The 19,034-nt window shown below is 39.7% G+C and overlaps 1 protein-coding gene across 1 annotated transcript in view; it reads right to left on the bottom strand.

The window, feature by feature from the left end:
- MAST4 (microtubule associated serine/threonine kinase family member 4) overlaps positions 1-19,034 on the bottom strand; it is a 66,216-nt gene that overhangs the window by 24,840 nt on the left and 22,342 nt on the right. Inside the window, exons 8-11 of the mRNA XM_010153690.1 lie at positions 17,450-17,551; positions 13,217-13,349; positions 8,910-8,977; positions 7,458-7,543 (exon numbers count right to left, since the gene is read on the bottom strand). Of these exons, the coding sequence (XP_010151992.1) occupies positions 7,458-7,543; positions 8,910-8,977; positions 13,217-13,349; positions 17,450-17,551 (389 nt within the window). The remainder of the gene's footprint in view (positions 1-7,457; positions 7,544-8,909; positions 8,978-13,216; positions 13,350-17,449; positions 17,552-19,034) is intronic.

The following is a 19,034-nucleotide window of genomic DNA, read 5'->3' as shown; positions in this document are numbered from 1 at the left end:
TCCTTCACCAGGCCCCACCCCCTCCCCCCCCAAGCAAACAACAGATAAAGCAAATGCTCTGAGCTCAGGCAGAGTTTGGGCGTTTCCATCAACAAAGTATTATATACAAAACCCAGCTATGGCACAGTGTTATAAATCATTCCGACAAATGCTTAGTCTGTAAGTGTGCTGTCAGGTAATTATGACTCAGACTCCGTCCAGGGGATTTTAAAACATGTCACAGGTTTCTCATGAAGGTTGCTCAGAAGTTACTCGATGGGGTGGCTCCCTCATTGCCAGGTGCGAAACCTTCTGTTCTTGTTCAGTCCCTGACATCAGCATTGATCCTATCAGGGGTAGGTCACCAGCAGGTAATCCGAAACAAAGATCACTGCATTAACTGCATGGTAATGTAGGATTAAGATGTAACTTGACATGCAGAATTTCCACTGGGGTGCTGGGTACAAAGTTTCCTGTAAGCTTGGTTAGATAAGGTCAAGGCAGCAGGGGAAGCAAAGTGAAAGAAAACTTTGTGTGGACAAGCCTTTCTTTTCAAGGTTCAGGAGAAAGAATCAACCTGCCATGAAACACAGGACATAACTGCTGCATTTTTCAAAATCCCTTGAGGCAAATCCTGAAAAATGTTTGCCTTGCTTGCAATCTGCTTTGTAGCTTTTAATGCTTATAGCATCTCCAGTATATAATTACCACAGTAGTGTGTGTTTATGGAAAGAAAAGACTAGAAGGAGGAAAGGGGGATGGATAAAATGGGACTCAATTATGTAGTTTTTAAATTCAATTTCTTGCCCCCATGAGGTCTAATTATCAGCATACAATTACTTATCAAAACACAAAAAGTAATTATTGCATTACTATTTCTATGAAGATCTTCCCATAGCTACCAAAGTTACAGGCACTAGAAAAAACAAGCTTCTGTTTTCCTTTGTGGAGGAAAACCTTTCTAGACAAGAAAGTTTCTCTTACTGATCCCAAAAGCTTTCATTAATCCCTTGTTCTTGTCTGAGCGTGGGGCAGGTAAGAGACATTACACCATTATGAAAGTAGGGGAAAATCACCTTGGGCAAAACCCAAGACCAACCCCACCCTTCATGCCTCCTACCAAGTCTCACTCCCGTCTGCCCCTCCCAAGCTGGAACTAAGACCAAGTTATTCAGCTCCGGTACTCCTCCCTGCTGGCTTCATGCCTTCTGTCCTCCTGCACCTCTTCCTACCACTCCCCTCACACCACCTTCTCTCTCCACACCTCCATTACAACTCTTTTCCTTACATGCTGCCTTGCTTCTCTCTTTTGTTGCTATCTCCTGCCAGTCAGCCTTAGCTCCTTCATCTCCTGTAATTTCATCTTTCTTTCCCCTATTTCAGCCCCCTTGTGAACTCCTGGCACGTAGAAAAGTGGGCCCTTCAGGTGTCTGAAACAGCAATCCTGCAAAAAAACCCCTAGTTATGTGAATGAACTGAGGACCGCCTGAGGCCTCGACATGCAGATCTTTCTCAGAGCTTTGATGTGGACAGTGTGCCAAGATGAACTCTTGAAAGACAGATACTAACAGAGCGTATTATTACAGCATCTTAATAAATTCCTCTCTGCAGATCATATGAATCTGTAGGGTCATTACTACCATATTTAAAGATGAAGAACCAGCAAGTTCTAAGGACTAACTAGTCCAGTAAGTATCTGGGATATGCTGGCTGTGTTTCCCCAGCTCTCTAAGCTGCATTCTACAGTCTTAAGAGTCACAGGCAGGTAATTATATAACTGTCCATTAGGATTCAGTTATCTACAACTCCTCTGAAAAAAGTTTCATTGAATTGTACCAGACTCACAAGACTACTGCAACACACCTGTCTCCCTCACGTTCACACATGTGTACACTGTTCATGCTACGTAAAGAGCTTTTAAATGACCTGCAACATATACAAATGTCTCTGATTTCAGTGTATAGACCTCAACAGTTACACAAGTGGTCTGTATTTTATTGATGGTGTATTTCAACACCACAAGCAAAGTTTACTTTTCAAGAGAAGTAAGAAAATTCATGAATCTTTGGCACTGTCCAAATATTACCTTGTTCTACCTCCAACATAAATCTCTGCGTCAAAAAGTATCTCTAAAATACCTTTAGCTAGGCATAAATATAAAACACTGTGCACATGTATTAAGACAAACTAAAAAGAAATGCTAAAACATTTAACTGGGTTCCTGAATTGCTCCAATTTGAACATCATGCAACCTGTCCCTCCTCCAATCATACAACCAAGACTCTTGTTTTTTTTCTAAATCACTTCCAGGGTTCAGGCCTAGTTTACAGCTCCTCAGTAACTTCAACAGCCACTTTATGATCTAGTCTACATTCAGTGCCTGCGGCTGATATAGCTATGTCACTTGCTTTGACCCGATTCCCTAATTTGTCAAAGGACCTTGAACTCCTTGTGGAAACGCAGGGACTGTACTTGCTGCGTAAAAGTTACAGCTGCTCACCAGGAGCTATGTTTCATTTTCACAAGCAATTTCCTGAGAAGAGACTGCTAAATTCTGTACAATCCTGCAATTATGTCTGATGTTGGTTGCCTCGAGTGAAGAGGAGCCACGTGTAAGGCTGAGATTCACGCTACAGCAATATGGTAAAGTTTTATAAAGTTTTATTAAGTTTTTTCAGATAGTTATTTAAGATCAGAATTTAGAAGCAGCACGACACCACTTCTAGCTAGGCGATGCCCATGACCTGATCAAATTTATTTGGGGGCAGGGGGAAATTCTACCTAAAGCACTGCAGCTCTCTAACATGAGCATCCAGTGCCGGTCTTCTGAGCCTTGGGACAACACAGAGAGTGCCCTCTCAGCAGTATTTCAGACTTATCTTAGCCTGGCTAGAAGCAAATGAGAAGCTGGCCATCTGAAGAAAAGAACATGATGGCTGTGATCCTCCTCTCAGAAGTGTTACAAGTCCTAGTTGTTTCAACATGTCACAAATTTTGACTAATAAAACCACCTCTCCATACCTAACAATAGCAATGTCTTCCATCTTTACATCAGCTTGTAAACTCTGATGCACAGTGATGAAACTGCTGACCGCATTTCCTATGGATAAACTGTTCCATATTTGCAGAAGAAACACTTGAGAAATTAAGCTCCTCACCACTTTGTAGCATGCTGCCCCTTCAGAATTCAAGATGTTCAACACAGGAACAACCTTTCTCTACCACAGAGAGAATTGCACTAGCTGCCAGTATTCGATTCTCACACATATACTAGCTACAGCAGAAAGATAAGGCACTTGGACAGTGCTGTACCGGGATGGGAGGCTCACTCAAGGGCAATAAAGCACACTGAGTTCAAAGTTCATAATTTTGAGTAAGTCCACAACGAATAGTGAAGATACAATCCCTAGCATATAAATTGCCAGCCTCTCCTATCTAAATTGCTCTTTAAAGCTATGGGCTTCTAGGAACCAAAGCCTCTTAACTCTGTATGGACCTGTCATCCACAGCATGTGGGTAAACAGAAAAGAAGGAAAGGAACACAGCTCTATCATCCATTCCAAGGCGGTGCTTCTTGAGTGACCCTACAAGCCACACATTCCCCCTTAACCCCTTCCACTTCTGAGCTGATGGCTGCCAGGCTGATGATGAATTCAACCGATTGATGGGGTGTCATCTTGCAACTGGGTAACTTCCTTAGTCCCATTCCCAATGCTACTATACATGTGCAAGTACTTCCAACCAAGTGGAGAAGGAATAGAAACAAGTACTCACAGGTTAGGGACAGCAGCTGCTCAAACCAACACTGCCTCAGAGTTTTTTAATTTATCAAGCAGCACCATTAGCCAGTATGTCATGTACATATTGACATTACCATCTTTGTGGAAGTAAAAGCATTCCAGACAGGTGCAAAAGTGGTATCAAGTATTTGCTTTAAGCAGACACAGTTATACATTAGTGAAGAGCAACTGAGCTAACATCACTCACTTTCCTGAAATCAAATGTAATCTTTATTTTGTTAAGGTGGTTCAGGAAACCAGGCTGATGCCAGCTTGAAGAGATGGACTACTACTACTATCTGCTATCTCTTGCAAGCTGGAATATGGAAAAAATGTGAACGTGATTGCAGTAGAAGTTTAACATTTGGGAAGTATGAAAAGTTTTAGCTGGCTGAAAAAAAAAGTCAGATAGACAGCTTGTGAAACCATTAATGACTTGGCCGGCATCCTACACGTTAAAAGATTCACAGCTTGTTTAACTTCTTGTATATTCCCAGCCATTCCCAAAAGCCCGATACACCCCATCTACTATACATTCATCTAATTGCACTACAAAATGAGTTTATCCAATCAATTAAAAGCAGAGAACTGCTAAGATATTTACTCAAACCTTCACAAGACCAATAGTTTATATTTAAACTCATCAAGTTTAACGTATCTGACAAATCTCTGCTACAGCACGCCAAGACCAACAATTACCCTGCCAAGCAGTCAAAGCTTTCCATTTCACTAATGAAGGCAAAAATACCACAGCAAAATCAAAGACTGCAGAATGTACATTTTTAAAAAGAAAAAAAGATTCAGAACTAAACCCTCCATTATAGACTCAAAATAAATATTACAACAGCATACTGAATCTTTAAGTCAGAGCACAAAATATGCCCACTGACATTTTCGAGAATAAAGCAATGAAGCACAGGCAGAATTCACACATATTTAGGTTATTTCAAAAAATTAATGGCCTGGAAAAACATAGAAGGGAAAAAAAATAATCCTTGTAGCAGAACAACAGTAACTCATTTCAGCTACTTATACTTGTAAATAAATTGCAATAAATGCATATGGGGCAGTTCATTGCTTTGTATTCACAGGTGGAACAGGCATTACTGTTTATTACACACTATTTTGTAGATGGGTTAGAGCATTTAGGCTATCATGATGTGTCCCCCCTTAAACTTGACTTTAACTTTTGAGTAAATTAATGACCAATCATATTGGTGCCAACAAAAAACACACTTAAAGATTAAAATGGTCCATTCATATTATGGTCCTACTTATCTGACCTACCACAGATGAGATCTTCAGTTCTGAAGAAGTGGTATCCCAGAGAATTTCGGACCACATGCCTCCTCAACTTACAGGAGCTGGGGGCAAGTGACTAGGTACTAAAATCACTTATACAAGTGAGTAAATACTTTTAAAGGTTTATTGTCCCACATTTCACTGTGTTCCTTTCCCTCCACATTAGTTAGTAAGGGGCTATTTCTTTCTTGTTCTTTATTTTTAAGAAGTAACCATTTAAAAAACAACAAAACCCACTTTGTTAATGCTGTCTTAAGGACAGAAGTACTCAACTAAACTGAGATTTTCAATTTCCATTTCTGATACTACCACAGCATAACCTGCCAGCAGCCTACCCCTGTTTTAATATTTGCTAAAGACAATAATGGCTCATGCAGAATCCGGATTTACTCCAAGCTGTTCATCCTCTATCAGCTCTCCTTTTCCTCACAAATTATCAGGGTCTCATCCAATTTTTATGACATTTATATTGCCAATTTCACATATTATTGGCATCAAAAAGGTGTTTCATAAGTATTGATTTTCTCTGCAACAAACATGAGGGGAACAAAAAAAATCCTATATGCCTACATCCTACGTGCCACAGAAAGCCATGGCTTTTCACCCTAACAGCTTTTCAGAGCCTTGCTTGTCTCTGGTTTCCTATGACAGTCTGTATTTCTCCACGGCCCATCAAGACCCCTTCTGACTGTAACACCTATGGAGCAAGAGCTACAGGTCTACCAAACCTCTGGCTTTAGGTGGTCGGTCTTGCGCTGCTGGTTGCAGCTTGCCTTTCTGCAGCTGCTCCCTCCTCTCCCCCATCCTCAGCATCCTAAAAGTGCTGGGAAGGTGGGCAGGTCCAGTGACTCAGACACCCTTTTCTCCAGTTAGGGCCCATCCCACATGGTTCTTCTTATCCTCTTCCAGTAAGACAAAGAGGAAATTGAGTAAGAGATAAAAGGACTAAGCATCTGCCAAGGGAAGGAGAAGGGAATGCAGCCAGGGAGAGGAGCAGCAGCTACTGCTAACTGATGGAAAACAGGCTTTTGAAGTCCTGGGGTAACTGGGAGAAACTGGCACATGGTAAGTAATGAGTTTGCCTAGGGAGAAATTCTAGGAAAACGAATTGTGCAGAGGTCGACTAGTGAGAAGTTGTATTTGGATATTTACATAACTTTAATGTAAATTATGGTATTTCCTTCAGGCTTTTTACTGAGCTATGTAAACAGGTCTGTACACAAGCAACAGCCTCCACACAGGCTGCTATGACCAACAGTACTAGGCAGTACTAAATTCCCCCTGTCCCAGAGCTCAGGGTTACCTTTAACTATTATCAAGCATTACCTCGGGCTCAGGCCATCAGAGTGGAATGCAAAACTCTGGTGGGTAGATTGCAGGTGCTTTATCTTCTATGTCCAAGGCCTCTTCCAAGAGCTCTCAGCCCTACTAGGTCACTGGTGTTTCCTACCTCAAGCAGAGCTAGTGCATAGTAGAGCCAGTCTAACAGGGTCTGTGCTGGCGAGCAGCACAAGCCCCTTCCACTGTGGGCTGTGATACAGTCTCATCTGGAGATGGGCTCCACACCTCAAGATGGAAACATCCCTCCTGGTCTAATAAGACCAACAGTTCCTGTCTTGTTACATTTCAGTGCAGAACAGGAGACAATCAAGGGTCTAGTAGATATTCTCTGATCAGAAAAGGTAAAGACTTCTGTCTGCTGATAGACACGATCCCTGCACAGCACTTCCAGAAAACATTCCATGTCTATTTAAGGTCCAGACTCATGTAATTTTCTCTTGGTCTTCTAGGATATCTCCAGATGACTCACATACCAGTGGGAAGTAAAGACTGCATTTTCCAAGTACCCAGAAATCAACCAAGTAACAACAATTCCTTAAAAGTTAACTGGTTAAAATTTGAGGATAGAGGAGTGTCCAAGGAGAAACAACACAACAGTGGTGACCTAATTAAGGAAATTTGTTTCTAGTTCACCAGTATTTTTAGGTCAAGTAAGCACTCATTTTGAACAATCTGTCTCCCTACAGATGCAGTTTCATTCTGTTTCACATATGAATAAACACAGGCTGTTTCAAGTATTATAAAGGTGTCTTTAAATCTGTCTTTTGATTTACCCAGATTTCATCTTTGGCATTACATGATACCTACTTCTGAAAAATCTTTGTGATGAAATATTCAGTATTTAAATTTACTGCAGCACACAGTAATTCATTATTGCCTAGCAGGCTTTCCAAAAGGGTTTTTTGGTAAACTTCAAGTATTAGCAACAAGAAAGCAAAATGGAAAGAGCAGCAGTGCAATCAAACTCCCCCATATAAACTTTCCTGCAATAAGAAACAATGGGAACTTCAGCAAAAATGAAATGCAAAAGAGCTGCTGCCCTCATGGATTACTCACCCATAAGCTCCATTACTAATCAGTTTAATTGTTTCAAAGTCACTTTCCCGAGGTCTTCTCTGCAGCTTCAGTGAGGTATTAGAGCTCTTCAAAGAAAAAGAGGAGAAAGAACAAAGTTAATACAGTACTTCTTTAAAAATTGGGGGGAAAAAAGAAAGCAACCAAACAAAACCCAACTATCACCAGGCTGCCACCCGGACGAAAGAGCTAAAAACTCTGGCCAGTTAGCCACACAGCTAGCACAGCGACCTGTCCACTTATATACATGCACAGCAGCCAGGCACAAAGGCTCCTGGGTAAAGGTGCTACTGGCAATTGCTATCTGGAGTAACCGACTTCTGCGAATCCCACCAGGCATTTGTTGGACACTGACTCCCCACTGTAGTAAATGTGACTGTGTCAGTACAGCCTGGCAGTAACAAAACAACAGATGAGTTCTCGTTCATTCAAATAAAGTTTTTCACATTTCGAACTAATGTTAGGATAGCCTGTGCTATTACTCAGGATGGACTGTGAATAGAGACAAAATGAAACAGAAAAACATGAGACATAAAAATGTGGTAATTCTACTGTTACAAAGGTCACTTTCACCTATTTCTACACCAGAATGTTTTCCAAATGGAGTTGCCCCAAGTACTGAACAACCTTTTTTCTAGCTTTAATTTTTAATTAATCTTGAAGACAGAATTAGAATTGGGGCGCATGGTGAGATGAGGAGGGTGTGGGACCCTAAATTCAGTATTCCAAACCCACAAGATCCTTTTCAAGATGTTTTCTAAATTTCCAAGAAGTTTTACAATCCCTGCCCAGGCAGTTTGGTAATAGTTAAGGTTGAAAGTAGACCTGGTAGGAACATTTTCAATTAAATGCTTGCTATAGGAAATTCAAGATTAGTGAATATGTTAATATAAGAACTACATAGGAGCAGAGAGAGATGATTTATTAAATTGTTTAGCCCACTTGCCTGCCAGTATAGGATTCTTCCTAATTGCCTATTTATGATGATTTTGAACAGCCCTGTACTTTAAAGTTACGCTTCCAGTCACTTCTTGTGTATTTATTCCACAACTATCCTTGAGAAAATGTTTCTAAATATTCACCCTGTATTTTCTTTACTGATTTCATCACCTCTCCTACTTGTGTTCCTTTATTACACTGCATTATCATTCCTGTATTTCTTCAACGTTTGCACAACACAAATAGCTTTACAACTGCAATTTCTTAGCTACTGTTAAGCCGGTTTGCACTCTAGATTCTAAGTTTTGTTCTAATATTTTTTGCAAGACTTCCGTCTGCTGAGCACCATGGCATCAGTTTGAGTATTAACCATTGTTCTGTCCAATCTGTTCACACATACCAGGAGAAAATACAGGGAGATACGGTTGGGGGGAACACCACACGTTCTTCCTTGCTCAGATTCAGCAATATAAGCAACATAACAGGAAAACTTACATTTAGTGATTCATCCACTTCTAGAGTTCCTGCTACCCCATTGTCACAGTTAGTGAGCTGAGCTATTTCTGGAAACAGGAAAACTTTATTTTAAACTGCAGCAAACACAGAATTAATTGAAACACAGAAAACCTGAAAAGTAACACTTTACTTGAATATTTAATAATCATTCTGTCCTTCCTGTAGTACTTGCTAAATAACTTCTAGGGCATCTCCAAGAGTATAATAAAAAAAAAAATCCCACCCCAAAATGAAGACCTGCTATTCAATGCCAACATCATCCCCCACTGAAGCAGTCCAACAGCCATGAAGCTATGACCAGCCATGCTATCGTCACTGCCAAGACTCAGGAATTCTCAGATCTGTGTGTGATCTCAGCGTTAACGGGAAGAGCACTGATCTGCTGAAACTCCTGAGGATCTTGGCCCTGCAGCCAGTAGTAGCCCCCATCCTTGTTGGGCTCCTCCACAGTTAGAGCAAAAAGCTTCCAGTTTAGACAGAGATGGACTCCAAATGGTTTGCGTCTTCTACACAGAAATGCTGACATGCATAACATAATAAGCTAAAAGCCATTTTCCTAGAAGCTTATAATTTATGGAGTCAGTAATACATACAACTTCTCTGGGAAACTAAGATTTTGAGTGTCTGCAACTTGACCTGGTTGTCCCTGCCAGGGTCAACCCATGCTGCACAGCAACTAACCCTATCCTGTTCTTCAGAAGCCCAGTAACTAAGAGTTCTTCTGGGTAATAAAAGCTAAACAGGACAGCTGGTAGCTAAAGACACTGGGAAACTTTCTAGTGCTTTAATCCTATACATAGTTAATTATATACTCCACACAGCCAAAGACACACATTTTATCATAATTACGTGCTGGCGATCAGAGACAAGACCACCTGGAATTTGTGAGGTGCATTTTTATCTCAGGACTGCTAACTCAATTTATGAATATGAAAAATAATTGAATATTCACATAGAATATAGTATCTAAACTGGATTTTTCTACAGAATAGTGACTATTACAAGTAAAATTCTGCACAACTTACTGTGTTGTACCACTAAGAGCAAACTAACCACACAGGTAAATTTCTGTTGGAACAGCTAAAGACCTAAGGAGTAACTAATTTTTAATTACCATCCCAAACCCACCTGTGAAATCTCAGAAACCAAAGTAATGAAAATGTCACTTCAAAAAATAAACAGATCTTTAAAGTGTTAGAGAAGCTAAAACCACTCAAAAAATCTTGAATATGGAGTCAATTAACAGTGGAAAATATCTCCACTGAGAACAAACAAATCTTAAAAAAAGAGAGCCTAAGCTAAGATTATATAGGCCAAGCTTGAAACTGGAGTGGATAGGCAGGGCAAAAGTCAGTTTTGTGAATGTGATTTTTTTTAATAGAAGTAGTAAGAAAACCTTTATTGTATGAGTGAGAACCAAGCAAGCCAGAAAAATACACCTTGACAGCCTTCTCAACCAAAATTATTTTCCTAAATATCAAATTAAAATGAGGCAATTTTAAACAGAACTTTTACAAACGAACAATTATCTGAGAAATATACATTATTTGTAAGCAGTAGGTAGCACTGGAATGGAACCAAGAATCAGCTTTTGAAACAAGGACCTATGGAACCATTTTGCAAGGCCTGAAGAGATCTTTAAAACTCATCTAAATACCATTAAACATCTGCCCTTTTCCTTTCATTGATTTAAACCATTTCTGAAGACTCATGATTCACAAAGGTAAAGATGGCAATTTAAAAACCATGGGGAATAATTTCTCCCTGGGGAGCTCCTCTGAAATGCAGCCACCAGTCTCTTCCAAGTGATGAATCTGTTGTGGTATTGCTTTCAGTACAGTATAAATTTATCTAGCATTATCTCCAAGTAAGGCATGCATCATTTCACTCAAAGAAAGGACACTACAGCTACGACAGCAAACAAAGGAGGTAAGCAGAGAAAGGTCTAAAGAGGTAGATTGCTTTTCTCTGCAGAGGAAGTAAAATTCTTTGCACGAACATTTACGAAGACTGCAGTCATCCTTCAACAGCTTAGTCGAAAACACAACTGTGTTTCAGGATGAATGGTGTTACTGCGGTGGGTTTTGTTTGTTTGTTTGTTTCGAAAGATTTGGTTCTTCTGCTGTTTACATATTTTTAACTATTATCTATTTTTGTGTATAAGGAATTTAAAGCTCTCAGGATGATGATCTTCGTGTACTTTTTTTTTTTTTTAATTATTATTATAGCAACAAATACAGTGTTTCCAAAACACTGTTTTGTAAACTATTCATTCCAGGGTACAAACCCATAGTGCCATTCTTTTATTCTTCCTTAGGAAATGTCCTTGTATATACAGGCACCAATTTAAAACCAAAACCAGATCATTTAAGAAGTTATTGTACAGTGATTTGTACTGCTTATAAATATCACCTTTTGTAGGGAGGCAGGAAAGCATTAATACGAATCAGATGGCCTGTATTATTTGATCACAAATCTACATACACATTAATCTTTAAAATTATATATAAAATTCAACTGCCCAACTCTCCAATTGAACCAAAGATCAGTAATCCATACATCATACACCCTACTATGTACTGACAAACCACATAGTTTATTTTTTCCCCTCGAAAACCCCAGATATTTCAATTATCCTTGGAATGCTCTGAAGTTTGTTATATTAATTAATATTCAATTTATTAAATGAAATTATAAGTAGTGTCCTAGATGAAGTACATTCCCATAAAACACAAATTTAGGCTGAGAAAAACGTAATCCCTTATTGGTGTATAGCATTTCTCTCTAGACCTCTCTCACAAACTGTTTAAAAAAAATTCAAATATATTATGAAACTTAGGTAGTGTAAAATTCTTGACTCATGCTGAGGAAGACTTTCAACTAAGTGGCCAGAAAAAGTCAGTCAGTAAAATAAGGCTGAAGTGGCAGAAGCAGGGTCAATAACACTAAACTGCCAACCCACACTCCAAATTAAACCTTGCATACTTCAGTGAAGAATTCATGAATTGTCCATCTGGCCAGACGGCCAACAGCTCTCCATATCCAGCAGACACTTCTTTATCTTGCAGAGAATTAAGCTGTTTCTTGACCTTTTCCAGCACCACAAGGAAAATAATATTTATATATATTTTCCCAATTTGTCTGCCATCCTTGCTGTACTCCAAATCCAAGCAAAAACCATCAAAATTCCTTTAATCTGTATCTCAGATAAAAAATACTACTAAAATTGGATGAGGAAGTTATTCTGTGAAGACAGTAATAAGCTTGACTCTCTTTAAGTCTGTTAACATGACATGAATATCATCTGTAACAACATCCAATCTAACTGAATTACATATAACCAAATTCCTAACAACATCTGGCAGTGCTGAACTTCACCAGCTGCCAAAGTCAAATAAAAATGAGTTGCCTTTTAACACACAATATGCTACTCTTAAGGAAATGTGATCTTGCATCATGAGAACTGGTTTAAAAAAAAGTTTATCGTAGTTTTTTGCTATTATTTTGTCCTCCTAGTGATGCCCCTTGCCCTGGGTTGTAACACAGAGGACAAGATAAATGGTACAAGCATGAAGGCATTTCTGCTAATTTCTTCCAAATTGCCAAACTAGCACTAAACACAATGAACAAATTGCCATTTGTCACCAGTGACAGAACCTGGTCTCAGGATGGAAGAGAATATGGTCTGGTTAGGAGACAGTAATATTCCCAACACTTTTCTTAAAAGAAAAATCAGGCAAATGAAGATTGTGTAATGACAATGACTCCGCTGGAACCCAAGTTGTCCTTACAAAAATCCTCAACATGGACACATAAATTACTTAAAAAAACCTAAAAGATTTCTTTTTCTAAGTTTTAATAGTAATGGGAGATGTTCTCCTCAGGGACTCTAAGACGTGGGAGCCTGGTGGCACTGAAGGGCAAACAACAGCTCAGCCCAGTTTCATTTATACCTATGGTTTGATAACAGGCACCATCAAATTATACCAGTACACTTCAGCTAGAGCTGAAATAACACAGTTGTGTTGACAGACTGGAAAAAGATTACAAGAATCATTGACACTGTGTATTTGTGAATGATACCCACAACAGAAAAATCTCAGATGGTCTTCTTAATGCCTCTAAGCTTATAAGAGAACTGTGAGGATTCAGAATAACTGTGAGCAAATGTTTGCTCTGCTACTTCACTTTGAACCTTTTCAAGTACGCACAGATTATCAGAATGATTAAAAATGTCGACAAGGAAGAATCTAGGAAGCCATAGCTGGACCAGGAGGTGTACTTACCTTCCAGAGGATCTTTATGTAGGCCCAGCTGGCTAATAATGTATCGAGGGATGTCTGTTTTAATGCCTTGCCCCTCTTTAGCATGGCCTTCCGCTGCTTCCAAAAGATAGTAAAACTCCTCGGGATCAAATTCCTAGAAGGAAAATAATCACCATCATTCTCTGTAGAAACTGAAATCTTAAAGCCTAATGTAAAAAATTCCTTTGCTTCTACTGCAAATATTGGACACTTCCCTTATTAAAAACCGTATGTCTTTATTCTATTACTAGTAGCCTACTACGATTCTTATACAGTGTAACATGCTCTAAGACATGGAATTTCATATCATTATTTCAGAACACTACTTTGTAAGAATAATAAGTTCTTTGCCCTCAAAACTTCCCATAATGTTCAGTGAAATGACATATAACCAGCAGTGCTAATATTCCACGTACAGACTATCTCCCTGAAGCTACCTGCATATAAAAATCCACTACTGAAATAAAGAAACTATGTAAATACATTGCTTTCCACTTTGACTTCCAAATGAAATGTTGAAGTATTTTTAATCAATATATATACACGAGGTTTTATGGAAAATACAATTAAATAAATCACTAACTTTAGAATGAAGTCAAAATCGTTACGTTGCTGGAAAAAACATTTAAAAATAGTGAACTTCATTGATCCAATTGTTCCAAATCTAGAAAGGAAACATCCTCCTTTGGGAACCAACCATATTACAACTATCATTTTTACCATGCCTTAAAGGCAAGCCTCAAAGAAGATCAAAAAACAGAAACTCAAACCCCTGCCTATCCCCCAGGTCCCTTGGAAATACCTTTATTTTACTACCTTCATAGATGATAAAAATAGGAAAGCACTGAAAGGAACAAGGAAGTTTATTAAAAGGGTTTTTTTTAAATACTTTATCTATCTACCGGTATGAATTCACAGGAAAACACTTCTCACATAACCACCACATTCTTCAGGATGTTTGTGTCAACCACAGATCACACCAGGTGCAACGCTTCACAGGGTGAGAGCCAGTCAGAGCCATGAAACACGGATGTCACAAAACAGACTTTTTGCTGGAGTAAGTCAGTTCCGCCAAAAATATCTGAGCTCTTGGCTTCCCTGCCCATTGTTTCGTAGCCTGCCGTAACTCCATGGCACCTCAGCCTGCATACTGGGTCAGGAGGCTTCTGCCCTAGCTCCTAAGGCTACCCTGACCTTGGGAACTCAATGTTCCAACCTGCAAGACTGCTTGAGAAATTAACTATCAAGTTTCTTTTTGGAAGCATCCACAATGCTGTTGCTACCAGGAGAAGCTGCAGTGTGTCTGAAATGTCTTTGGAATTTTCTGTCTTGTGGAAACAAGCTTAGTTTTTCACTTGTCATGAAACAATTTTCATCATCTCCGGCCTATTCCAAAGGGCTTGCCACAAACCGATCAACTGCCCAAACTCTCTCACTTAGCTCGAAGGCTCAGGATGCTGTTAAACTGCCTAAAAATATGTAGAGAGTAACTGAAAATTACATGGTCTTTTAGCCTTACTCTCCTCATCTGACAAGCTGTTCCCAGACGTACTTCTTATATGTTACTCCTTGGCACTGAAGAACACAACAACATGATGATTTGTGCTAAGACTTCTGAGCTATCTTCATCATGAAAGTGTCATCATCTCCTTACCTGCTGTAGTGGCAGATAATACAGCTTCCCCACCACTTGCTAGTAAGTCAAGGTAATTTCAAAACAGATACTTTTATTCATATGAATATACGTGTGCGTACATATATCCAACTAAATATCCACACACACGTGTGAATCATTAGAAGCAACAAGTTTATTTTCTGATCTTCTAACTCTTGCGTTTCCTTTTCCATGTACGAATGCAGAAAAATCTTTTCAATATGTGGCAGCAGCTCTTGGTACATATGACACTGCAAAAGCTTTATTGCTATTATCGAGTGAATAAAAATAGGAATTCGCATACCATGAACACCTGAGCCACGATCACCATCAGAAAACTGACAGCATTACTGCATGGCATCTGAAACTTACAATGACAAAAGCACTCGATTTATTTCCTACAGTGCTGTGAACCTTCTTACAGAGGCTGAAGCTTTCCATACCTAGTATCTATTTCAGACAGACATTGTAAAAGATCAGCCAGTATCACTCAGAATTTTCTGGAGGGACGCTATGGAAAAACAATAGTATTGTTTTTGTAATATTACATGTTCCAGTGGCCTTTATAGAGTAGGCTTAACACCTTCTTGCACGAGAAATGTGTTGGTTTGTGACAGCATGCCTGAAGTTTTCAAGCTACCTGCCTTTGTAGAAACATACTGTGCCTGTGCAGAATTGTTACATTCCAGCTTAAACCTTCAGGATTCCATCTGAGTTCAGATCACCCTAAAGAAGCTGTGCTGGCATTCTCTTCAACTGCTGCCTTGAAACTCAGGGACACAGCCATCTCCTGGCCTCGCACCACTGTCCCTTCCATTCACATCATTAGGCCCAGCAAAAGGAGGGATACTTTGTTTGAAGTAAGATAAGACAGAGCAAGTAGCCTAGGATAAACTCCCAGGGGCAGAAACTGGGAACTAAGTGAATGAAGGTTTGGACTAGCTAGCTATAAGCTTAGCATTTAGGGAGAATGAACTAACAGGCAAATGGGTCACCAGGAGAGAACCTGAATCAAAAAGCTAAAAGACAATGATGACACTGGGGGCTGAGGGTGGTGGGAGACAGCCAGCAAGCATGGAAGAGAAGGCCAAAGCATCATAAAGAAGCCTCAGTCTGTCATCCCACAGGATGTACTTCAGGACATTTCTGAATGCATGATGAGAGAGAAGGACACAGACCAGGGGGAAAAAAAGACAAGACGTGGAGAAAGATTATGCGTACCCTGGGATCAAACCAGAGAAGATCACACTAGATATCGAATGAGCATTTCAGGGTTCAGGGCAAAGGACTGACGCAAGTTTGGATTCAATGGTAGAGGGAGGACATGCAGAGGTGTCCTCTTCTCTAAGGCCTGACTTGTTTTTTTTTTAAACACCTTTCATGCTGATTCAGAACACACACCTTATTTTACATTCTTTTTGAGCTGCAAATCATGAACAAACTGCAACTGGGAACACTGAGACATGATGTTTCCAAAACAAAACAGAGGCAGCTCTCAAAATGCCCATGGCTGAATGAGCCAGGTTGTGGATTAACTGTGCCACAGATGAACAGACACAGCACAGAGCCAAAATCAGGTTGGAAAGACTGACTAGCTCAGATGCAGTGCCATGTAAATGTAGTTATGACACTTTCAGGCATAACTTGAGTCTAGCAGCAGGTTAGTGGCTCTCACATTAGCCTTGCCAGCCTCAAATAGCTGTATGCAGCATCAACACTGTGATCTTGCTATTGGCAAGCCGAGTGGCTCAACAAAGTCAGCTCGGGCTGCCTGCCAGGCCTGTTGGACTCAGGCTGGCTCTTACATGGTATTTGGGTGTCTGCACCATCCTCCCGAGTACACTGTGTTCTGCAAGGGTTTATTAGTTCCAGTGAACGACTGAGGCACATTGGCTCTGTGCGTAGGAGCAACTTCCCACACCTGAGCCATCCCAGCTCCCATGCCATGGGCAGGCAAAGCAGAAACACGCCCACATGGCTTTGCACAAGCTAGCCGAGTCTGGCAACATCAGTACTGCGCTCACGTCTAAATAAGTTAACTCTTCTCTTCCTTGCGGTGCCCAATGTAACTCCAACTATCTGTATATTCAGATACCCTAACGCCTCTGCTGCTGTTCCCCCCAGATCAATTACTGCAGAGCTGACTCCAAGGTGCTTATAGCGCTGGCAGTTGTTGAGTGAAACAAAATTATGAAACTTCTAAGAAAAACAACACGGAGAAAACCACCAAACAATTATGATTCCGGAACAGTCTTCCCAAGGAACAGCAAAGTCTAACAAAACAACAGAAAAACCCAAGTGGTTTCAATTTGGAGCTTCCGCAGTTGACGAAACGGATTCGGTAACGTCATATTTGCAATAGCAAGGAGCCAAACACTGCGGGAGGCCCCTGCCACTCCCCTGCTCCTGAAACAAAAGCAGAAAGGCACCCACCAACAATGAAGTCCTACCCTGTTGTTTGACATGATTAAAAAAATGACAGTAAAGGGTTTTGAATACTAAGCCAGAAACCCTCCTACACTAACAAGTGAAAAACCTATTTACAGTAAGCATGACTTTACCAGGCATTCCAGTAAGCGAGCCGGACGAGCAATCACTATCAGAATTTTTCGGACAAGTTGCTTAATAAATACCATTTCTTCACTCTCTGATCGCTCTTGAGCCTAAAAGATTAAAACAAAGCGATAATAAACCAAACCGCATTCAGCGCATTACTCAGTAAAGTATGTATGATATTTGGGACAGCCTTGAGGGTTTCAAGCACGCACTTGAGATAAACAGCATGTCAATTTCAAGATGCCAGCAGAAACAACAAGAATTTGAGAAACACTACATTCAAACTGAAGCAATCCTATTTGAACAATTCTAACACTAACAACAAAAGAAAAGTGCCTACAATGGACACAATACCTACCTTCATTTTTAAATTTAACACAGTATTATAACCACCTGTTTTGCAGCAGGAACTACATTTCAACACAACATATATCACTCTACATGCACAGTTGTGTTGCAGTTTGTTAACAATAGTAGGATGAAATGAAAACTGACCTCAGTAATATTAACAAACATGATCAGTATCAGTTTTGCTTGGCTGTTGCTTTTCTACAGTCACATGCTTTACTAAAATGACAATGACATATTTATACATAAAACTATACTTGTAGAGAGGGTCTGTATAAAGGTACATGAAGAAAGGAAAGCAATGAAAAATCGAGTTGTACGAAGATCACAACAAAGGGGGGGGAGATGCTATAAAACACATACTAGAAGAATTGGTAACATTTGCAAAACGCTCTGAACTGCATTTCAAGTTTCTTGTAACCGTTCCTAAGAACAAGGATGCTAATAAATGCGAAGAAACCATATCATTCTCCTTGTGATTAAAATATACTAATAGCTCTTCACTCAAATATCAAAGTACTTCTTTGTTCTGAATAGCAGAAACCATAGGCTTAAGTTTTTCATTATCTCTTGCTTATTCAAAACCACAAAGAGAATTAAGAAACCAACATTTAAAAAGTAATTGATACGGGCTAGTAAGTACTTTTCATATGATATCTTGTGTTTTTTGAAGTTAAAACAAACCCTCCCCCCTCCAAAAAAAACCCCCAAAAATATGAACCTACACATTGCTCTTAATTTAAGCACTAGAATTTTAAAAAACACTAAGTATCTGCGAAGAATTAATTTGTGAAGTTTAAAAAAGGAATAAAGAAAAAGGCACAAATGCCATCTAGCACTCTGCAATAGGTTTCAGAAGAACCTTAATCTAACATAAGCACTTTTGTTCTGCGCACTATCAACCAATTCCAAAGAAAACACTCTTGTAAACAAAACACCTGTTTTGATCAACAGCAAAAAATGTAAAAAACCCTTTGTACAGCTTTGTGAACACCTGGATGCATATGTGAACAAAAGACTCAATACACGATACATTTAAGAGGGATGAAGTGGGAAAGCATTCTGGTCCGCTTGACCTTGATCTTGGAATTATAAAAATGTTGGCTGAACCAAGCTGCTCCAGCCTCAAGGGAGTCTTCCCTGTTTACGCAAAGTAATCACCGCATGCCAAGTAGCAGCAGGAGATGCAGCTTTGTGCTGAACGTCACAGATGAGAATTGACACCAAACTAATCGATGAATC

Source organism: Eurypyga helias, unplaced genomic scaffold (assembly GCF_000690775.1).
Source record: "Eurypyga helias isolate BGI_N326 unplaced genomic scaffold, ASM69077v1 scaffold29946, whole genome shotgun sequence".
Classification (NCBI taxonomy): Eukaryota; Metazoa; Chordata; class Aves; order Eurypygiformes; family Eurypygidae; genus Eurypyga; species Eurypyga helias.
The sequence above is the reverse complement of the archived record's forward strand: the minus strand, read 5'-3'. Positions and strand labels throughout refer to the sequence as shown.